We start from the raw sequence: 17,698 nt of genomic DNA, 5'->3' as shown, positions 1-17,698 counted from the left end.
CAGCCCTGATTAGGAGGGATAGACATCTTAACTCAGGCATCCCCAACCTGCGGCCCTCCAGATGTTTGGCCTACAACTCCCATGATCCCTAGCTAACAGGACCAGTGGTGAGGGATGATGGGACATCTGGAGGGCCAAAGGTTGGGGATGCCTGTCTTAATTGTTGCAGAGTACAATGGTGCCTCGCAAGACGAAAATAATCCGTTCTGTGTTTCTCTTCGTCTAGCGGTTTTTTCGTCTTGCGGATTAGAGGATTAGCGCTATTAGCGGCTTTTAGCGGCTTATCGGCTTATCGGATCAGCTGATAAGCGGCTTGGCGGCTTAGAAAAAGGGGGGGAAAGGAAAAAAAACCTGCAGGAACTCGCAAGACATTTTCGTCTTGCGAAGCAAGCCCATAGGAGATTTGTTTTGCTAAGCACCTCCAAAACGGAAAACTCTTTCGTCTAGCGAGTTTTCCGTCCTCCGAGGCATTCGTCTTGCGGGGCACCACTGTATAAATGCCCGAGCTTTCCGGCAAGTTGCTGTTGCTAACGTTTATGAAATTTGTATATAACCAAAAGTTCGCCTTGATGTTTATAAAAGTTATTTTAAAAAGGTTCCTGCTCCTGAAAAACAGCCGGGATTGTGTTTCTATTTCCATAATTAGCACTGGTGACAAAGAAAGTGCATCTACCTTTGTGTTAAAGTTACGTTAACCCCCCCCCCCCGCTAAAATACTGGATGCCAGAACCCGGATTTCTGCAAGACCTAATTTTGCACCGCAATGGTAGGTAATTCCTATCCTATCTTGCATTATAGGCAGCAACAGCCAAGGCAGTATTTGATTAGGCTGATAGGAAGCCACAAAGGTGTAGATAACAAAGGCAGAGATAATTGTGGGAAATGCAACCTCATTCAACAACATGAGTAAAAGTAAAGGTGAAGGTACCCCTGTTAGGTCCAGTCATGGCCGACTCTGGAGTTGCGGCGCTCATCTTGCTTTATTGGCCGACGGAGCTGGTGTACAGCTTCCGGGTCATGTGGCCAGCATGACTAAGCTGCTTCTGGCGAACCAGAGCAGGGCACGGAAACGCCATTTACCTTCCCGCCGGAGCGGTACCTATTTATCTACTTGCACTTTGACGTGCTTTCAAACTGCTAGGTTGGCAGGAGCAGGGACCGAGCAACGGGAGCTCACCCCATCGCGGGGATTCGAACCGCCAACCTTCTGGTCGGCAAGCCCTAGGCTCTTTGGTTTAGACCACAGCGCCACCCACATCCGCAACATGCAACCAGAAACTGTGCCTGCATGCACTCAACCTCCCCTCCACTCTTTTCATGTCTTTTCAGATTCTGGGGGAGAAGGGGAGAGGGGAGCTTGTCGCAGCAAGAGAGGGAGACACCGATTACTTTTCAGCCGCCTGCCTCATCTCTGCCTCTTGGCCTCCCTCCTCTGCTGCTTCAGCTCCTGCCTCTGATTCTGAACTTCTCTCTGCCACAGACTCTCCCAGCACACTAAACCCTGTTACCTCTTCAGGCACCAACATCTCCTCCTCCCAGTCTTCTCCTGTTTCTCCGTCTGACCACTCATCGTCACCCCTCTACCACTCCTCAGGCTCTGAGCTTTTTTCCCTTGGTGGGTCCCTATCCGGTGCCTTCCACCGCTCTTCTGCGTCCAACGAGTCCGTGACACCAGCAAACATGTCTGCAGCCTCCCTGGCTGTCTAGGCTTCCTGATCTGGAAGAACCTTCGGGGAGGAGTTATCTTATTCTGTCTTTCTGGCTAACAGATTGCGGTTGAATCCTGACAAGAGAGAAGTACTGTTTTGGGGGGACAGGAGGCGGGCGGGTATGGAGGACTCCCTGGTCCTGAATGGGGTAACTGTGCCCCTGAAGGACCAGGTGCGCAGCCTGGGAGTCATTTTGGACTCACAGCTGTCCATGGAGGCGCAGGTCAATTCTGTGTCCAGGGCAGCTGTTTATCAGCTCCATCTGGTACGCAGGCTGAGACCCTATCTGCCTGTGTACTGTCTCGCCAGAGTAGTGCATGATCTGGTTATCTCCCACTTAGACTACTATGTGGGGCTACCTTTGAAGGTGACCCGGAAATGACAACTAATTCAGAATGCAGCAGCCTGACTGGGGGCGGCTGCCGAGACTACATAACACCAGTCTTGAAAGACCTACATTGGCTCCCACTACGTTTCCGAGCACAATTCAAAGTGTTGGTGCTGACCTTTAAAGCCCTAAATGGCCTCGGTCCAGTATATCTGAAGGAGCGTCTTCACCCCCATCGTTCTGCTCGAACACTGAGGTCCAGCGCCGAGGGCCTTCTGGTGGTTCCCTCACTGCGAGAAGCGAAGTTACAGGAAACTAGGCAGAGGGCCTTCTCGGTAGTGGCACCCGCCCTGTGGAACACCCTCCCACTAGATGTCAAAGAGAACAACAACTACCAAACTTTTAGAAGACATCTGAAGGCAGCCCTGTTTAGGGAAGCTTTTAATGTTTGATGCATTACTGTATTTAAATATTTGTTTGGAAGCCTCCCAGAGTGGCTGGGGAAACCCAGCCAGATGGGTGGGGTATAAATAATAAATAATTATTATTATTATTATTATTATTATTATTATTATTATTATTATTATTATTTCCCTGGGAAGTGCAGGCACCTGGGAAGGCTGTAGAGTGCAGACCACCAGGGAGACGATGAAAGAAAATATTCTCACATGCACCCCTTGGCGATCTCAAAAGCCAGGTGTGTGCACCCAAAACCTGTGAGAATTTCACTGAAATCTCTCTCCCTTTTGATAATTTTCAAACAATATTTCTTTTCTCACTAATTGACTGAGAATAGTTTTTGTTTTCCTTTCAAGTGCAGGAGAAGGTTTTGGCATAGCACAAGCGTGAATAATTCTCCTGCCTGCTAGCCACTCCCCTCCAGGAACTGGCAATAACCAGAGGGATGAGTTACGTTCCTGGCTACTGGGCTTACTGTGTCGTTCTGAAAGACTGGGAATGGATCTAAACGGATATTTAAGAAAACGCTGTGAAAATGCTTCTGTTAAAAACGTTTATAAAAAAAAGGAATTTGCCATTAGCTCATCAGCGCCATCTAGTGTCACCTTTGTATAATGCACTTGAAACACACTTAAAACGTTATAGCTGCAACTGTATAGCAGTGCCCTCTTGTGGATTGTCACTGCAATGGGTGTTGGCATGTGTAGGGAAGAATCTGCTGGCCTGGACACTTGTTCATGCATAGTTTGACCAGTAATCAGCCTAGCTGGGCTGAAAGATGGATAAGGGTGAGCCCAACACTGATGTGCCAGTCTCTTATTCCTACAGAATAAACTAAAAAAATGCAGCGGAACAGCAGGTCCCGATACTTTATTTGAGTCTGCGGTGGGTAATTTATAGCTGGAGACAGCAAACCTATGATTCTATAGACTCAAGAAGTAAACATGTACACAATACTCCAGAGGCATTCAAAGCTGCTTTTGGTCTACCACGTAAAGTTATTCTTTGAGATCTGTTTTTCCTTCATTTCCACTACAGGAGAACCCCTGCAGGAGTCCGCAAGCAGCACAAGGCTGTGTCATCCATCCATATCTGACAAGCAAAATCATTCACGGAGCAGGTCCTCTTGTGGTAATCCAGGCCATGAAGGATGATGAGCTGTCAGGTGTGAGGAGAGACTAGGGGGATGAAGGAATAATGCTGCAGTTTGGGATGGTTTGGGTCAGATGTCTGCATTGATAGAATCATAGTATTGTAGAGATGGAAGGGGGTCATTAATAATAATAATAATAATAATAATAATAATAATAATAATTTATTGATACCCCGCCCTCCCCAGCTGAAGCCGGGTTCAGAGGGGCTAACAACAGTAAAATGATACAACATTCTAAAATCAGTTCAAATTAGATTAATGGCAACCATTGGGCTAGAGTTCTCTGAGGATTGCCAAAGGAGGGGGTCAGACTGTGCCTTGGCCACAGGCCTGGTGGAACAGCTCTGTCTTGCAGGCCCTGCAGAAAGATGTCAAGTCCCGCAGGGCCCTGGTCTCTTGTGACAGAGTGTTCCACCAGATCGGGGCCACAGCTGAAAAAGCCCTGGCTGTGGTTGAGGCCAGCCTAACCTCTCTGTGGCCCAGGACCTCCAAGATGTTTTTGTTTGAAGACCGTAAGGTCCTCTGTGGGACATACCAGGAGAGGCGGTCCCGCAGGTACAAGGGTCCTAGGCCGTATAGGGCTTTAAAGGTTAAAACCAGCACCTTAAACCTGATCCTGTACTCCACCGGGAGCCAGTGCAGCTGGTATAGCACCGGATGAATGTGATCTTGCAACGAAGACCCCGTAAGGAGTCTCGCTGCGGCATTCTGCGCCCGCTGGAGTTTCTGGGTCAGTCTCAAGGGCAGCCCCACTTAGAGTGAGTTACAATAATCGAGTCTGGAGGTGATCGTCGCATGGATCACAGTGGCTAGGTCAGGGCGAGAGAGGTAAGGAGCCAGCTGCTTAGTTTGGCGGAGATGAAAAAATGCCACCTTTGTTATAGCTGCAATCTATGGAAAGGGAGGTGTTGAAGATTATACCCCCCTGCAATGTAGGAATCTTTTGCCCAATGTGGGGCCCAGACCCACAACCCTGAGATTGAGTCCCATGCTCTACCAACTGAGCTATCCCAACGATCAATTAGCCAGCAGGGCAGCCTTATTGATTAATTCTTACTCTTTAACCGCAGACTATTATATTCTCGCTTGCTGGCAAATGACATTTGTTGCATTTTCCAAACACAAGGCATAGTTTAAAGGATCATAGAATCATAGAGTTGGAAGAGACCACAAAGGCCATCGAGTCCAACCCCCTGCCAAGCAGGAAACACCATCAGAGCACTCCTGACATATGGATGTCAAGCCTCTGCATAAAGACCTCCAAAGTAGGAGACTCCACCACACTCCGTGGCAGCAAATTCCACTGTTGAACAGCTCTTACTGTCAGGAAGTTCTTCCTAATGTTTAGGTGGAATCTTCTTTCTTGTAGTTTGAATCCATTGCTCCGTGTCTGCTTCTCTGGAGCAGCAGAAAACAACCTTTCTCCCTCCTCTATGTGACATCCTTTTATATATTTGAACATGGCTATCATATCACCCCTTAACCTCCTCTTCTCCAGGCTAAACATGCCCAGCTCCCTTAGCCGTTCCTCATAAGGCATCGTTTCCAGGCCTTTGACCATTTTGGTTGCCCTCCTCTGGACACGTTCCAGTTTGTCAGTGTCCTTCTTGAATTGTGGTGCCCAGAACTGGACACAGTACTCCAGGTGAGGTCTGACCAGAGCAGAATACAGTGGCACTATTACTTCCCTTGATCTAGATGCTATACTCCTATTGATGCAGCCCAGAATTGCATTGGCTTTTTTAGCTGCCGCGTCACACTGTTGGCTCAAGGAGGTGGGAAGGAAAGCACACCATGGACGAGCTATTAAAAAAAATAAAAATGAGTTAAGCTTGGCTGCTCCCACCTTAATTCTGTTGCATCACACAAGGATCTCAACATGCGACTTGAATCTTGCATCAGATTTGCAGAGGAGGTGGCAAGCAAACAACTTAGGTCTCAGGTATACTCCCAGCAAAAGACTGCCCATTGAAGGAAGTTAGAATGGGAATACAAGGCTTACATTTACCTTTAAGCCAGGTGCTCTCCTATTTATGTGAACACTGCAGTCGTTGCTGTCAGGGAACTGACATCGGAGCGAGAGGCGAAGGGAGGCTCCCAGATGATGCTGGCGAAGGACCCAGCAGCAGGGGGAGAAACAGCTCAGTAGAGGGGGAAGCCAATCAGCGCAACACCAGGGATAAAGGGGGGCAGACGGGGGAATTGGAGAGAGGGCTCCAGGACTCTTCACTGGACGTCAGTGAGGAGAGCCCAGGTCCTCCGCTGCCCACGCCTTCCCTGCGCAGAAGACTCCCGCGCAGTGAGAGGAGGAGGAGACTGGGTGTCAAACAACTTTTATGTTGGAAGAGGTTCAAGAAACGCCCACTGACGGATTCTGCCAGTGACTGAGGCAGCCACGATGAGAAGGGGCTGTGCAGTCAGAAAGGTTTAACAAGGCAAATTAACCGAGAAAGGCACCAGTTTACGCACGAGTAACTCATACCCATTACAGTTGCTATTGCTATTGCTGAAGAGATGAATTAAAATGCAGATAAACATTGGCTAACGAAACAACAAAGGCAGCCATGCTGGTCCGTAAGAAAAATACTTTGAAATGCATAGTAGGAAATATTAGTGTTATGAGTTTGGGGGCAGTAGGCTGTATGCCTGAGCCCGCTTCGAATTCCTGGATTCAGCACTGATTCAATTCCTGGAAAAGCCAGGCTAGCTTCCTGGTGAGGGAATGGCTCTCTAAATTATGGACCAGTCAGGTAACAAAGGAAGTGGCTGTGTGCCAGACAGAAAATGGGGGTGGGGGCCTCCACCAACTCTCTGGTAATTAGAAAGACAAAGGCCAGAGTGGGGAGTGTGAGTTTTGTGAGCTGGAAGCAAGGCGGCAGAACCATGCCTGATTTTTGCTGGAATCCAAGGCTGTAGCTATTGGAGAAAGCCACTTCCGCCCTGCAGAGGAGGTGGGGTTGCAGGCTACACGCTCCCACCACGTGTGCGAGCTGGAGCCCAGCCCCCACACCATTGGGGGAATCCCTGGCTGCGTCATTCCTTGGCCAGCCAATCAGCTGGCTCTGGGGGCATGGCCTGCCCTGTTTAATGCAGGCGCGGCCAGGGATCTCCCTCTTTTCCCGCATGCCAGCTGTTCCTGCTTTTCCCACCGTCCCGCCCTATAAGGTTTTTGTTCCTTGACCTTGCTATGGACCTTGGTTGGTCACCGTCAAGGGGCCTGGTAGGAATTTTTCCACTTGGCAAATTGGCACCAGGCACTTGGTTTTCGCCTACCTCATAGCAAATCGTCACAACTTTCTTGGTATTGGTGGTTAGGCATTGGTATTGTTCTGTAGATGGAAGAGGGGAGGTAGCGCCATCACCTGCCCTACATATTGAAGGGTAGTCCGATAAAGGATTTCGGGGGGTGTGGCCCTGTCCAAAGCCTAGGGAGGTAAGGGCCTAAGGCAAGCCCCCTATCGGTGACCCCGGGGGAGTTCCTAGTTGATTTGCATCAGCAGGACTCCCCCTCCTGGTGGTTAACCCTTCCTGGACTTCAAGCAGACAGGCTGGAGTAAGATATAGTCAGTTAGGACCAATGCCTAAGCCAATACCGCTCTTCACCTGTAACCAAAAAAGTTCTGGCCTTATTTAGCCTATTAACCTTAATAATTGTGTCATGTGTCATTATTTCCACGGGGGGGGGGGGGGCCAGGAACTCGCCATGCAAGCAAGTCCCTCTTGGGATGTTAATGCTGCGAGCCCTCTATGGGGCACCTTCTCAAGACCCTGATGATGGCAGCGAGAAGTCCACCAAGCCCCCTCAGGTGCACAGGAAGCAGAGCAAAAACACGATGCTGGTTTGATGCTTGCAGGCGCACCACACATTGTGAAATACAATGCGCTCATAGAACCTTTCGTTACGCTCTTGGGTGTCAGGACAATGGATCTGAGGGGAAACTTGACATCAGAGCAGGGCCATCTTAAGCATATCCGGCACCCTGGTGCAAAGATCCCTCCGGCACCCCCTCCCTTTCTCAGAATTTAGAACTCGGGGCCCAACTCGCGGACCACCCCCTAGCCCCGGGAGCCGCCGCCCACAGAAGACACTGTCAATGTGGTGGACGCAGCGCAGCTGGCCAGACCGCCAGAACCCCGCGCTCGCTTGCGGGGCTCCAGGGTGCCTCCCAGCGGCGTAGCGTGGGTTGTCAGCACCCGGGGCAAGGCAAGTAATTTGCGCTCCCTAACCCCTAACCTGCCGTCGCTGCCAGCTTCTTCTTGCTGCTGCCTGGTCTGGTCTGGTGTGGTTCTCTCCCGCGCTCAGCGCTGCGCTGGGCGGCCGCTGCACTGTCCCTCCCCCAGATAGTCCCTCGTTCTCTCTCCGCATTGCACGCCTGGCACCCACCCCCTCCACAGTGGGCGGCAACCCAGCCAGCACTGCAGTGAGAGAGAGTGAGTGAGCCAGGTAGGGGCAGAGAGCTGCGAGTGCGAGCGCGCCCCCCCCCGATGTTGCGCCCGGTGCGGCCGGCCCCCCCTGCACCCACCACGCTACGCCACTGGTGCCTCCTCCTCCGCTGCCTGACGACAGCCTGCTGCCAGCGCTCTCGCTGCTGCCCAGCGGCCCAAGGGCCCGAGGAGCAGGAGGCAGTTGCCACACCGCCGCCTGTGCCCCGGGGAGTGGTGGTGGTGGGGCGGCGGGCACTGGTGGCGTGGAGGAGGCCCCTCAGGAGCTGCTCCCACCGCTGCCGCTCCCACCACTTCCTCAGACAACGACAACAGCGGCTGATGGGATTCCCACGGCAGAGGGGGAGGAGGAAGAGGAGGCAGCCCGTCCTCGGCCACCGCCTCAGAGTTGAGGAGCGGCTCCTTGTCCACTGCTGCCCGTGCGGCTGCCACAGAGTGTTTATGGGAGCAGCACAAGCAGCAGCAGCGCCAATGCGCCCGCCTGCAAAGGGGGGGCGGGCCGAGGAGGGTAGGAGGGAAAGATGGTTGGTGGGGCACAGCTGGTGGCGTGCAGGGAAAGGGGAGGCCGCCGGCAAAGCTGGGGCACCCCTGAGAGGCCGGCGCCCTGGCGCAACGAGCCACTAAGTCCTATGGGAAAGACGGCCCCTCATCAGGGTACACTCAAGGTAACAGAATACCACAGTGAGCTCTCTGTGCTTTCTCGATCTTCCTGCCTCACCCCTCTCCACCATTCCTGAGTTAAGGAGAACACAGGGAGCCTTTTGCACAACGACCCGCCTCCCCCAAGATACTGGCTGGGATATTTGTGACTGGGGTATTTAGACTTGAAAGAGGGAGGAAATAAATCCTAGTTCCTAGTCCCCATGCGTAGTCATTGCCTTGAGCAAAACGGGATGTGAACCCCTTTAAAAAAGCACTGTCAGCCAGGTTATCAAAAAAGATAAGGCAATAAGAGATCCGTTGCATTAAAACAGTACAACTGTTTCACGGATTGGCGACGTAAAGAACCACAAACAAAACATTTCTTGCTGGTTGCAACTGTATTCCTCAATCTATTGCTCTCCTTGTAAAAAAAACAAAAAACAAAACAAAACCAAGAACATGAAATAAAATGAGGCTGGTGGGCATGGCGTAATTTGGCAAGGAATTGTGTTGGTGCCTCTGGCGGAGGCACCAGGCCTGCTCTGAAACCAGAACGGACCAAAACAATGGAGCTATATGCATCATATGTATATATATATATGTATAGTCCAAATGTCTTGGGGTTCCAGGCTCTGACATTGCCTGCCAATTCTCCTTCGCAGCTTCATATCCCAGTGCGGGCAGCAATCCATTCCCGATAGTAAGTTACTCGCGTGTAGACTCCAGGCTTGTTTGGCTTTGCACATTCTTCACCCCAGCTCACTATGCCGACCAGGTACCATATTCCTCTAGAATCAGGAGTAACCAGAGGACCACCAGAGTCGCCCTAGGAGAGGAAAAAAGACCATTTTTGATATGCATAATATGTGATGCACTGGGGTTTAGAGCAGGGCTCAGCAAACTTTTTGGGGAGGGGGCCGGGTCACTGTCCCCTAGACCTTGTGGAGGGCCGGACCGCACGCGTGTGGCGGAGGGGACTTCTCTCTCTCTCCCCCAGCCCCTGCCTACCTATGCTGCTAATGTCGGCGCTGCGCTCTCCCAACCGCGGCTCCTGTGCCTGCCCTTAGTAGCAGTGGTTATATAACTTAGGACCATTGCTCCACAGCCACTGATGTTATACAGTTCCATTCACCATATAGATGGGGTATGTACTTTTGCTTTCATTTCATACTGAATTGACATTATAGTCAATGCGTACAGTTTATAATAATTTGAGTTATTGTAAGTTACCATGCATATGCAGGTCATCATTTCAATAATTAATTTGCAGTTTATGAAGCATTTCCGTATCCATCTGCTGTGCTGAAGAAGAATTCCACGAAACAGCGGGTACCGTATTTTTCGCTCTATAGGACACACCCGACCATAGGACACACCTTGTTTTAGAGGGGGAGAACAAGAGAAAAAAAATTCTCCCCCTCTCTGCCCAGCACCCCTTCAGTGAAGTGGCAGGAGGCGCTGCGCAGAGAGGGGGAGAATTTACCCCCCCTTGCTCTCCCCCTCTAAAACAAGGTGCTGTTCAAGGTGTGTTCAGTTGCTTTCAGGCGGCTACCTTGGAAGCCTGGAGAGCGAGAGGGGTCAGTGCACACCGACCCCTCTCGCTCTCCAGGCTTCAGTGAAGGCAACCCGATGGCAACTTCGGGTTCCTTTCAACCTGCTCTTGGGGGCTGGCGGGGGGAAGCCCACCGCCAGCCCCAAAGAGCAGGTCGGGGAGCAGCGGAAAGGCACGAGCTTGTGGGGCCGGCGGTGGGGGGAAGCACTGCTTTCCCCCACCGCTGGCCCCAAAGAGCAGGTCGGGGGGCAGCAGAAAGGCACGCAGCCTTCCCGCAAGCTTCTCGGGGCTGCCAGGGAGCCCGGGTCCCCCCCCCAGCCCCAAAGAGCAAAGAAGCCAAGACAGTGAGCAGGACACATCCCGCTCGCTGTCTTGGCTTCTGCCATAGCCCCGCGCAACCTCTCCAGCCGGGAGAGGGTGCCTTGGATATTACCGATGATCATGTTGCCCTGGATATTCCTGATGATTGTTTGCAACACAGGGGTTTAATTGTTTGGTTACAAAATGGCGCTCAGCCAGCTCAGCCCAGCCCCCTTCCTCCACAACGCAGGGCATGGAGAAGCCAGGAGGAGGGAGAAGGCACCATGGTGTGTGAGAGGACGGGGAAAATGGCGCCCCCCAATGGCGCCGCCGAAAAAAAATAATGGGAAAAAATCAACGAACAGAATAGATGATCCACAGAACATCCGCGGGCTGGATCCGTAGGGCAATTGGGCCGAATCTGGCCCGTGGACCATAGTTTGCCAACCCCTGGTTTAGAGCCACATGCTGGCTTTGGAGCTGCAAATTAGATACGTTGCATTAAAATGCAAGCTGCATGGATTTCTCTCCCTGCATCCCTCTACTATTAAGCCATTGGACTTACTTGGCAGGCATCGCTTCCTCCTTCCAGGTACCCAGCACAAAGCATCCCCGCCGAAATGGCGCCATTGTACACGTTCCATCTGTTGCAAATCTCATTGCCTATGATTTTCACTTCTGTTTGGCGAAGTTCACCGACGCTGGGACCTAGTTCCAAAATAATATGGGTGGCGTGAAATTTTGTAGGAAGCCTGAGGTGTAACACACATAGAAGCACCACGTAACCCCACACCCCATGCGACACAGGGCCACAGAGTCATCGCTCAGTTACAGAAGCACTGCTACCAACGCACTCTGAGCACTTCACCTCCATTGCAGGTGAGGGAGTTGTTAAGAGATGCCAAATCTGAAGCAAGGATCTCATGGTCTGAGTTCCTTAGGCAGTACGTCCTGGGAGCCCTAACAAAACAGGGAGTTTGCAATGTGACCCTCTAGGATTGGCAATATGAAACCTCTGGTTCAGCCAGACTTGATACAGATACTCAATCTCTACCTCTCTTTCAAAACAGAACCAGTGAAGGCAGTGAAGGTCCTGTGCGAGTGCCTGGAGGCGGTTGGAGGATGGATGGTGGCTAATGGATTGAGGTTGAATCCTGACAAGACAGAAGTACTGTTCTTGGGGAACAGGGGGCGGGCTGGTGTGGAGGACTCCCTGGTCCTGAATGGGGTAACTGTGCCCCTATGTGCCTTTTGCACCCCAAGATTATGGACACCTGCAAGCACATACGACCCCACTGGTGGGGTACCTAATAATCTACTTGCACTGGTGTGCTTTCGAACTGCTAGGTTGGCAGGAGCAGGGACCGAGCAACGGGAGCTCACCCCGTTGCAGGGATTCGAACCGCCGACCTTCTGATCGGCAAGCCCAAGAGGCTCTGTGGTTTAACCCACAGCGCCACCAGCGTCCCTTACTACTTCAACTTACTACTGATGTAAAAACAGCACTTACAGAAAAGTAGTAGAAAAGCAAAAGGAACCAGGAAAAGTGTGGAAGGGAAGTCATATGGTATTTGCATACATGCTGTATTTGGTATGAAGTTGTAAGTGAGACAGGGGAGGGGGGGTTAAATATGCTCTCTGTTCCTCTTTTTGAAAATGCAAAGAAAAAAAAGAATTGAGTAAACCTTTATGTAGACTATACATTAAAATCTGAAAATTTAATAGAGCTGTTTCACATCATAGTGTCACATAGTGCACTGGCGTGCTTTCGAACTGCTAGGTTGGCAGGAGCAGGGACCGAGCAACGGGAGCTCACTCCGTTGTGGGGATTTGAACCGCCGACCTTCTGATCGGCAAGCCCAAGAGGCTCAGTGGTTTAGACCACAGCACCACTTGGCATTGGCATTGACCTCAGGATGGTCCACCAAACCCAACTTCGGATCAGGTGCTTCTGAGGAGTAGCAGCCACTCCCACAAAGTGGGGGAGGGAGTCCTCTCGAAGGTTTGGGCCCACGCAGGTCCTGTTCCCCACACCCCTATGCCATGCCACTGCTTGTAGTGGCAGGAGCAACACCTTCCCTGTGCTTATATCTTTGCTCTCTTTGGATAACTCTTTGGAGCTAACTTTGGATAACTCTCTTTGGAGAGCCAGTGTGGTGTAGTGGTTAAGAGCAGTGGACTTGTAATCTGGTGAACCAGGTTTGATTCCCTGCTTAAGCTTCATTAGTTTCCTAGTAGATCTGCCCCTGCTTCCCAATCCCACCAGAGAAGTGAGAAGCTGCTGCCACGTCTTCCATGGTAGCAGGGACCCACCACCGAAATCTGAAAGTTGCCACTGTGAGAACCCTGTAAGCAGGACTTTGGCAGGGACAAGGCAACAGCTGGTGAGCCAGTGTGGTGTAGTGGTTAAGAGCGGTAGTCTCGTAATCTGGTGAACTGGGTTCGATTCCCCGCTCCTCCACATGCAGCTGCTGGGTGACCTTGGGCCAGTCACACTTCTCTGAAGTCTCTCAGCCTCACTCACCTCACAGCATGTTTGTTGTGGGGCAGGAAGGGAAAGGAGAATGTTAGCCGCTTTGAGACTCCTTCGGGTAGTGATAAAGCGGGATATCAAATCCAAACTCTTCTTCTTCTTCTCTAACTGGTGGTTTGGGATTGGACCTGCTATGGGAGAGCCCAGCAGGGGAATGTCACTCTGTGACTTGGAACCAGCCTTGCCACAGTGACTGCACCTTGAAAGTCAACGTCTATGTTTAAGCTGAACAGATAGTTTACTGACCTTCATCTCTCAGAGCACCATATCCCGTGACGAAGCAGGTGGTGTTTTCTGGAAAGATATACGACGCCTCTGGGAGACAGATGCGGTGCACGGCTGCCGTAAACTGAATTGGGTACGCAAGCTGCACGACAGCAATGTCAAACTCATGTCTCATGACGCTCTCGGCATATTGCTCATGCACGATGATCTGGCGAAGGTTCCTTCTCAATAGTGGAGGGTTTAAGCGGGCCCCAAAACTAGCTGTCCAGCTACGGAGATCCCTCACTCTAAAACACATTTGAGAGCGGTAGAATAATCATCCATTCTACTCAACATGCATACAGAGTTTTATTGCACTCCAACCTTTCTTAACAACAAGTTAATATTAAGGCAAAAGAGGGGATTGTATAGGGCAGAATTCTCCCCTTTTCTACTGATTTGGCTCCACAGTTCTCCCCCCTGAGGTCTCCCCGGCCAGAAATAAGTCCAACTTGGAAGAAAGAAAGCCAGGATGGGAGGAGAACCATGAGCGGGGGCAAAATAACTACCGTATTTTTCGCTCTATAGGACGCACCGGACCATAGGAGGCACCTTGTTTTAGAGGGGGAGAACAAGAAAAAAAAAATCTCCCCCTCTCTGCTCAGCGCCCCTTCAGCGAAGCGGCAGGAGAAATGGAGCCCCTTCCATTTCTCCTCCCGCTTCGCTGAAGGGACGCTGCGCAGCTCTCCCTCTTTGCTGAAAGGAACCCGAAACCTGCGGAGCGCAGTGGGAACTTGCGCTGCGCTCCGCAGGCTTCAGGTGGCTATCCCTGAAGCCTGGAGAGCGAGAGGGGTCGGTGCCCACCGACCCCTCTCGCTCTCCTGGCTTCAGCAAAAGCAATGTGAAGCCTCCGGAGCGTGGAGGGAGCGCTCCATCTGTGCTTCGGAGGCTTTGCGTTGCTATCGCTGAAGCCAAGGAGCCTGCATTCGCTCCATAGGACACACACACACATTTCCCCTTAATTTTCGGAGGGGAAAAGTGCATCCTATGGAGGGAAAAATATGGTAAGCATCAATTTCATATGTTTTGAACATATATACAGCTGGGTTGAGGTTGCACGTGATGTGATAGCTTACTAAAGATTCTGATTACTCATGTAATGTTGGTGCAGAACCTAGATACAGTTTTAGCAAGGCTGGGAGGTGGGCGGGAGAGATCTTCTCACCCTCTAAAGCAGTGAGCTGCAGTTAAAAGCCATATATCACCGATCAGTGTTGCGCCACAGCGATGGATGCCGTTCAGCTGAAGACTGGCTTGCCACGGCCACTCCCCTTCCACAGCAATGTTTCCTCCATAGATTCTCTCCACAGATCTTTCCACTCGTGTCCCGCAACCTGCCAAAGAACATCTTCTTAGCCCAGTTTCATTCCCAACAACAAGACTTTTGTCATGATCTGAACATTACATATTTTGAAGAAGTACAGTCATACCTTGTGTTGCGTTAGGTTCATGTTGTGTCTTTTCGGCTTGCGAACACATAGAATCATAGAGTTGGAAGAGACCACAAGGGCCATCGAGTCCAACCCCCTGCCAAGCAGGAAACACGGCAAACCTGGAAGTGTATATAGTCATACTTCGGGTTGAAGTTGCTTCAGGTTGAGCATTTTCGGGGTGCGCTCTGTGGCGACCCAGAAGTAACGGAATGCGTTACTTCTGGGTTTTGCCGCTCGCGCATGTGCAGACGGTCAAAATGATGTCACGCACATGCGCAGAAAGTGGCAAATCGCGACCTGCGCACGCACAGATGCACAGAGGCGGGTTTTATTTGCTTCAGGATGCGAACGGGGCTCCAGAACAGATCCTGTTTGTTTCCAGAGGTACCACTGTACTTCCGGGTTTCACCGTGCGTGCATGCGCAGAAGCGTTCTGCGCACTTCGCACATGTGCAGAAGCGCTCTATCGTGCTGTGTATGTGCGCAGAAGCAGCACTCTAGTTACGGACTTTCCGGGGTGTGAATGGCACCCCAGAATGGACCGAGTCAGTAACTAGAGGTACCACTGTAGAGTGGCTTTTTAAACTTAGAAATCTACTTGCCTTCTAGTTTTAGAAAGATAACATAAAGCAAAGAAATTACCCTGATCCCCATGCCCTGCATTTAATATTTCTACAAAACTCACTTTAGAGGCAGGGAGGAATGAATGGCAATCTGATGGGGGTCAGAAAAATTATCCAGCACCCGCCCCCCCGATCACCAGGAGATCTCACCCCAGACTGTCTCCTTTTGCCCTTTAGGAGGTGAAAGAGATACAGTGGTGCCTCACAAGATGAAATTAATCCGTTCCGCGAGTCTCTTCGTCTAGCAGTTTTTTCGTCTTGCGAAGCAACCCTATTAGCGGCTTAGCGGCTATTAAAGGCTTAGCAGCTTAGTGACTAAAAGGCTATTAGCGGCTTAGAAAAAGGGGGGGAGCGAAAAAAATCGCAAGACTTTTTCCCCATAGGGAAATTCGTCTTGCGAAGCGCATCGAAAAACGGAAAACCCTTTCGTCTAGCGGGTTTTTCGTCTTGCAAGGCATTCGTCTTGCGGGGCACCACTGTAATTCTGCCAGCAATGCCTAAGAAAAGGCAGTTGTGGTGGGTGGGGGTGGGGTCTGCTTCAGAATGTGCACCTGATCCAAATTGGGGGCCCTTGTCATCATAATAATAATAATAATAATAATAATAATAATAATAATAATAATTTATAATACCCCACCCATCTGGCTGGGTTTCCCCAGCCACACTCTGGGCAGCTTCCAACAAAACACTAAAATACAATAACCTATTAAACATTAAAAGCTTCCCTAAACAGGGCTGCCTTCAGATGTCTTCTAAAAGTTTGGTAGTTGTTGTTCTCTTTGACATCTGGTGGGAGGGCATTCCACAGGGCGGGTGCCACCACCGAGAAGGCCCTCTGCCTGGTTCCCTGTAACTTGGCTTCTCGCAGCGAGGGAACCACCAGAAGGCCCTCAGCGCTGGACCTCAGTGTCCGGGCAGAACGATGGGGGTGGAGACGCTCCTTCAGGTATAGTTTTTGGCCTCATCTTCACCCCCTTTCCTGGCTGCACTTTGCTCCCAAAGGTGTAATTTGTAATAAAAACCACCTTGGGGGGAGGGGAGCAATATTTAGCAAAGGAAGAGATGTGGGGCCTCATTGTGACTTGGGAGCATTGTCCAGAATGGGATACTGAGACTGCCTTTACTGCAAAATTAAGAAAGCAGCCAGTTTTGGTGTGTTTTTCAAAGTACAAATAACATTTAGTTGGTGAAGACCTGCTGAAGACCAATTGGCTCTATTAAAACCTGTGTTTAGCTCTGTGTTTTATAGCGGAGGAGAGTTGAAAGTGGTTTGAGATGTTGTAAGCACCCACCCCTGATTGGACATGATTTCGAAATAATATCAGAACCCTGTTTTCCATGAGCAGCTATCTAAAAACCACGTCCAGCTCTTTGACAAAGCTATTCCCTCACCTCCAGTCTTGATGCAGATTGTACACATCCAACCCCACATACAACATGCGATAAGGAGGGAGGGATCATTAATTAGGTGAACCCAACACTTTTTAAAGCCGCAATCCTACACATACCTCAAAGTTAAGGCCCAACGAACTAAATGGGATTTAATTCTGAGTAAAGCTGCTTAGGATCAGGGGTGGTAGTCAAGTAGGTTTTACACAGAGTAGACCCATTGAAATTAATGGAACTTAGCCATATGGGATGCGGGTGGCACTGTGGGCTAAACCACGGAGCCTAGGACTTGCCGATCAGAAGGTTGGTGGTTTGAATCCCTACAATGGGATGAGCTCCTGTTCCTCGGTCCCAGCTCCTGCCAACCTAGCAGTTCGAAAGCACGCCAAAGTGCAAGTAGATAAATAGGTACCACTCCGGCGGGAAGGGAAACGGTGTTTCCATGCGCTGCTTTGGTTCGCCAGAAGCAGCTTAGTCATGCTGGCCACATGACCCGGAAGCTGTATGCCGGCTCCCTCGGCCAGTAAAGCGAGATGAGCACCACAACCCCAGACTCGGCCACGATACTGCTTTGTGGGCACCATCTTATTACCCAGGTAAAGGAGGCTTTGGCAGTGGGGCAGAACCACAAAACAGGACAGGAGGACCCTACAGATTGTGTAACAGTTCTGTGGTTGAGGGTTCGGACAGGTAAACATGCATGACATTGGTTTGAATTTGTAGCATGAAGACATGCCCTCAAACTCATTTATAGCGTGTGGAGAGGCCGCCCCGCCCCCCACAATGGTTGCCAAATGATGTCCTTCTTGCCTGATAATACTCCAAAAGTAGCATGTATAACTACAGTGGTACCTTGATTCTCAAATGCCT

At 50.7% G+C, this 17,698-nt stretch overlaps 1 protein-coding gene across 4 annotated transcripts in view; it reads right to left on the bottom strand.

Annotated features, from left to right (window-relative positions):
• Window positions 1–9,113: 9,113 nt before the first annotated feature.
• The window catches only part of LOC310692378 (transmembrane protease serine 11G-like), a 63,390-nt gene continuing 54,805 nt past the window's right edge, over window positions 9,114–17,698 (bottom strand). For all 4 annotated transcript variants that reach the window (XM_083473301.1, XM_083473304.1, XM_083473302.1 and 1 more), the window contains 4 exons: window positions 14,549–14,717; window positions 13,366–13,631; window positions 11,152–11,294; window positions 9,114–9,560 (listed from right to left, as the gene is read on the bottom strand). In XM_083473301.1, the coding sequence (XP_083329427.1) occupies window positions 9,399–9,560; window positions 11,152–11,294; window positions 13,366–13,631; window positions 14,549–14,717 (740 nt within the window). In that variant the 3' untranslated portion in view covers window positions 9,114–9,398. The remainder of the gene's footprint in view (window positions 9,561–11,151; window positions 11,295–13,365; window positions 13,632–14,548; window positions 14,718–17,698) is intronic.

Source organism: Podarcis liolepis, assembly GCF_965112155.1.
Source record: "Podarcis liolepis genome assembly, chromosome: 13".
In the NCBI taxonomy this organism is placed as follows: Eukaryota; Metazoa; Chordata; class Lepidosauria; order Squamata; family Lacertidae; genus Podarcis; species Podarcis liolepis.
The sequence above is the reverse complement of the archived record's forward strand: the minus strand, read 5'-3'. Positions and strand labels throughout refer to the sequence as shown.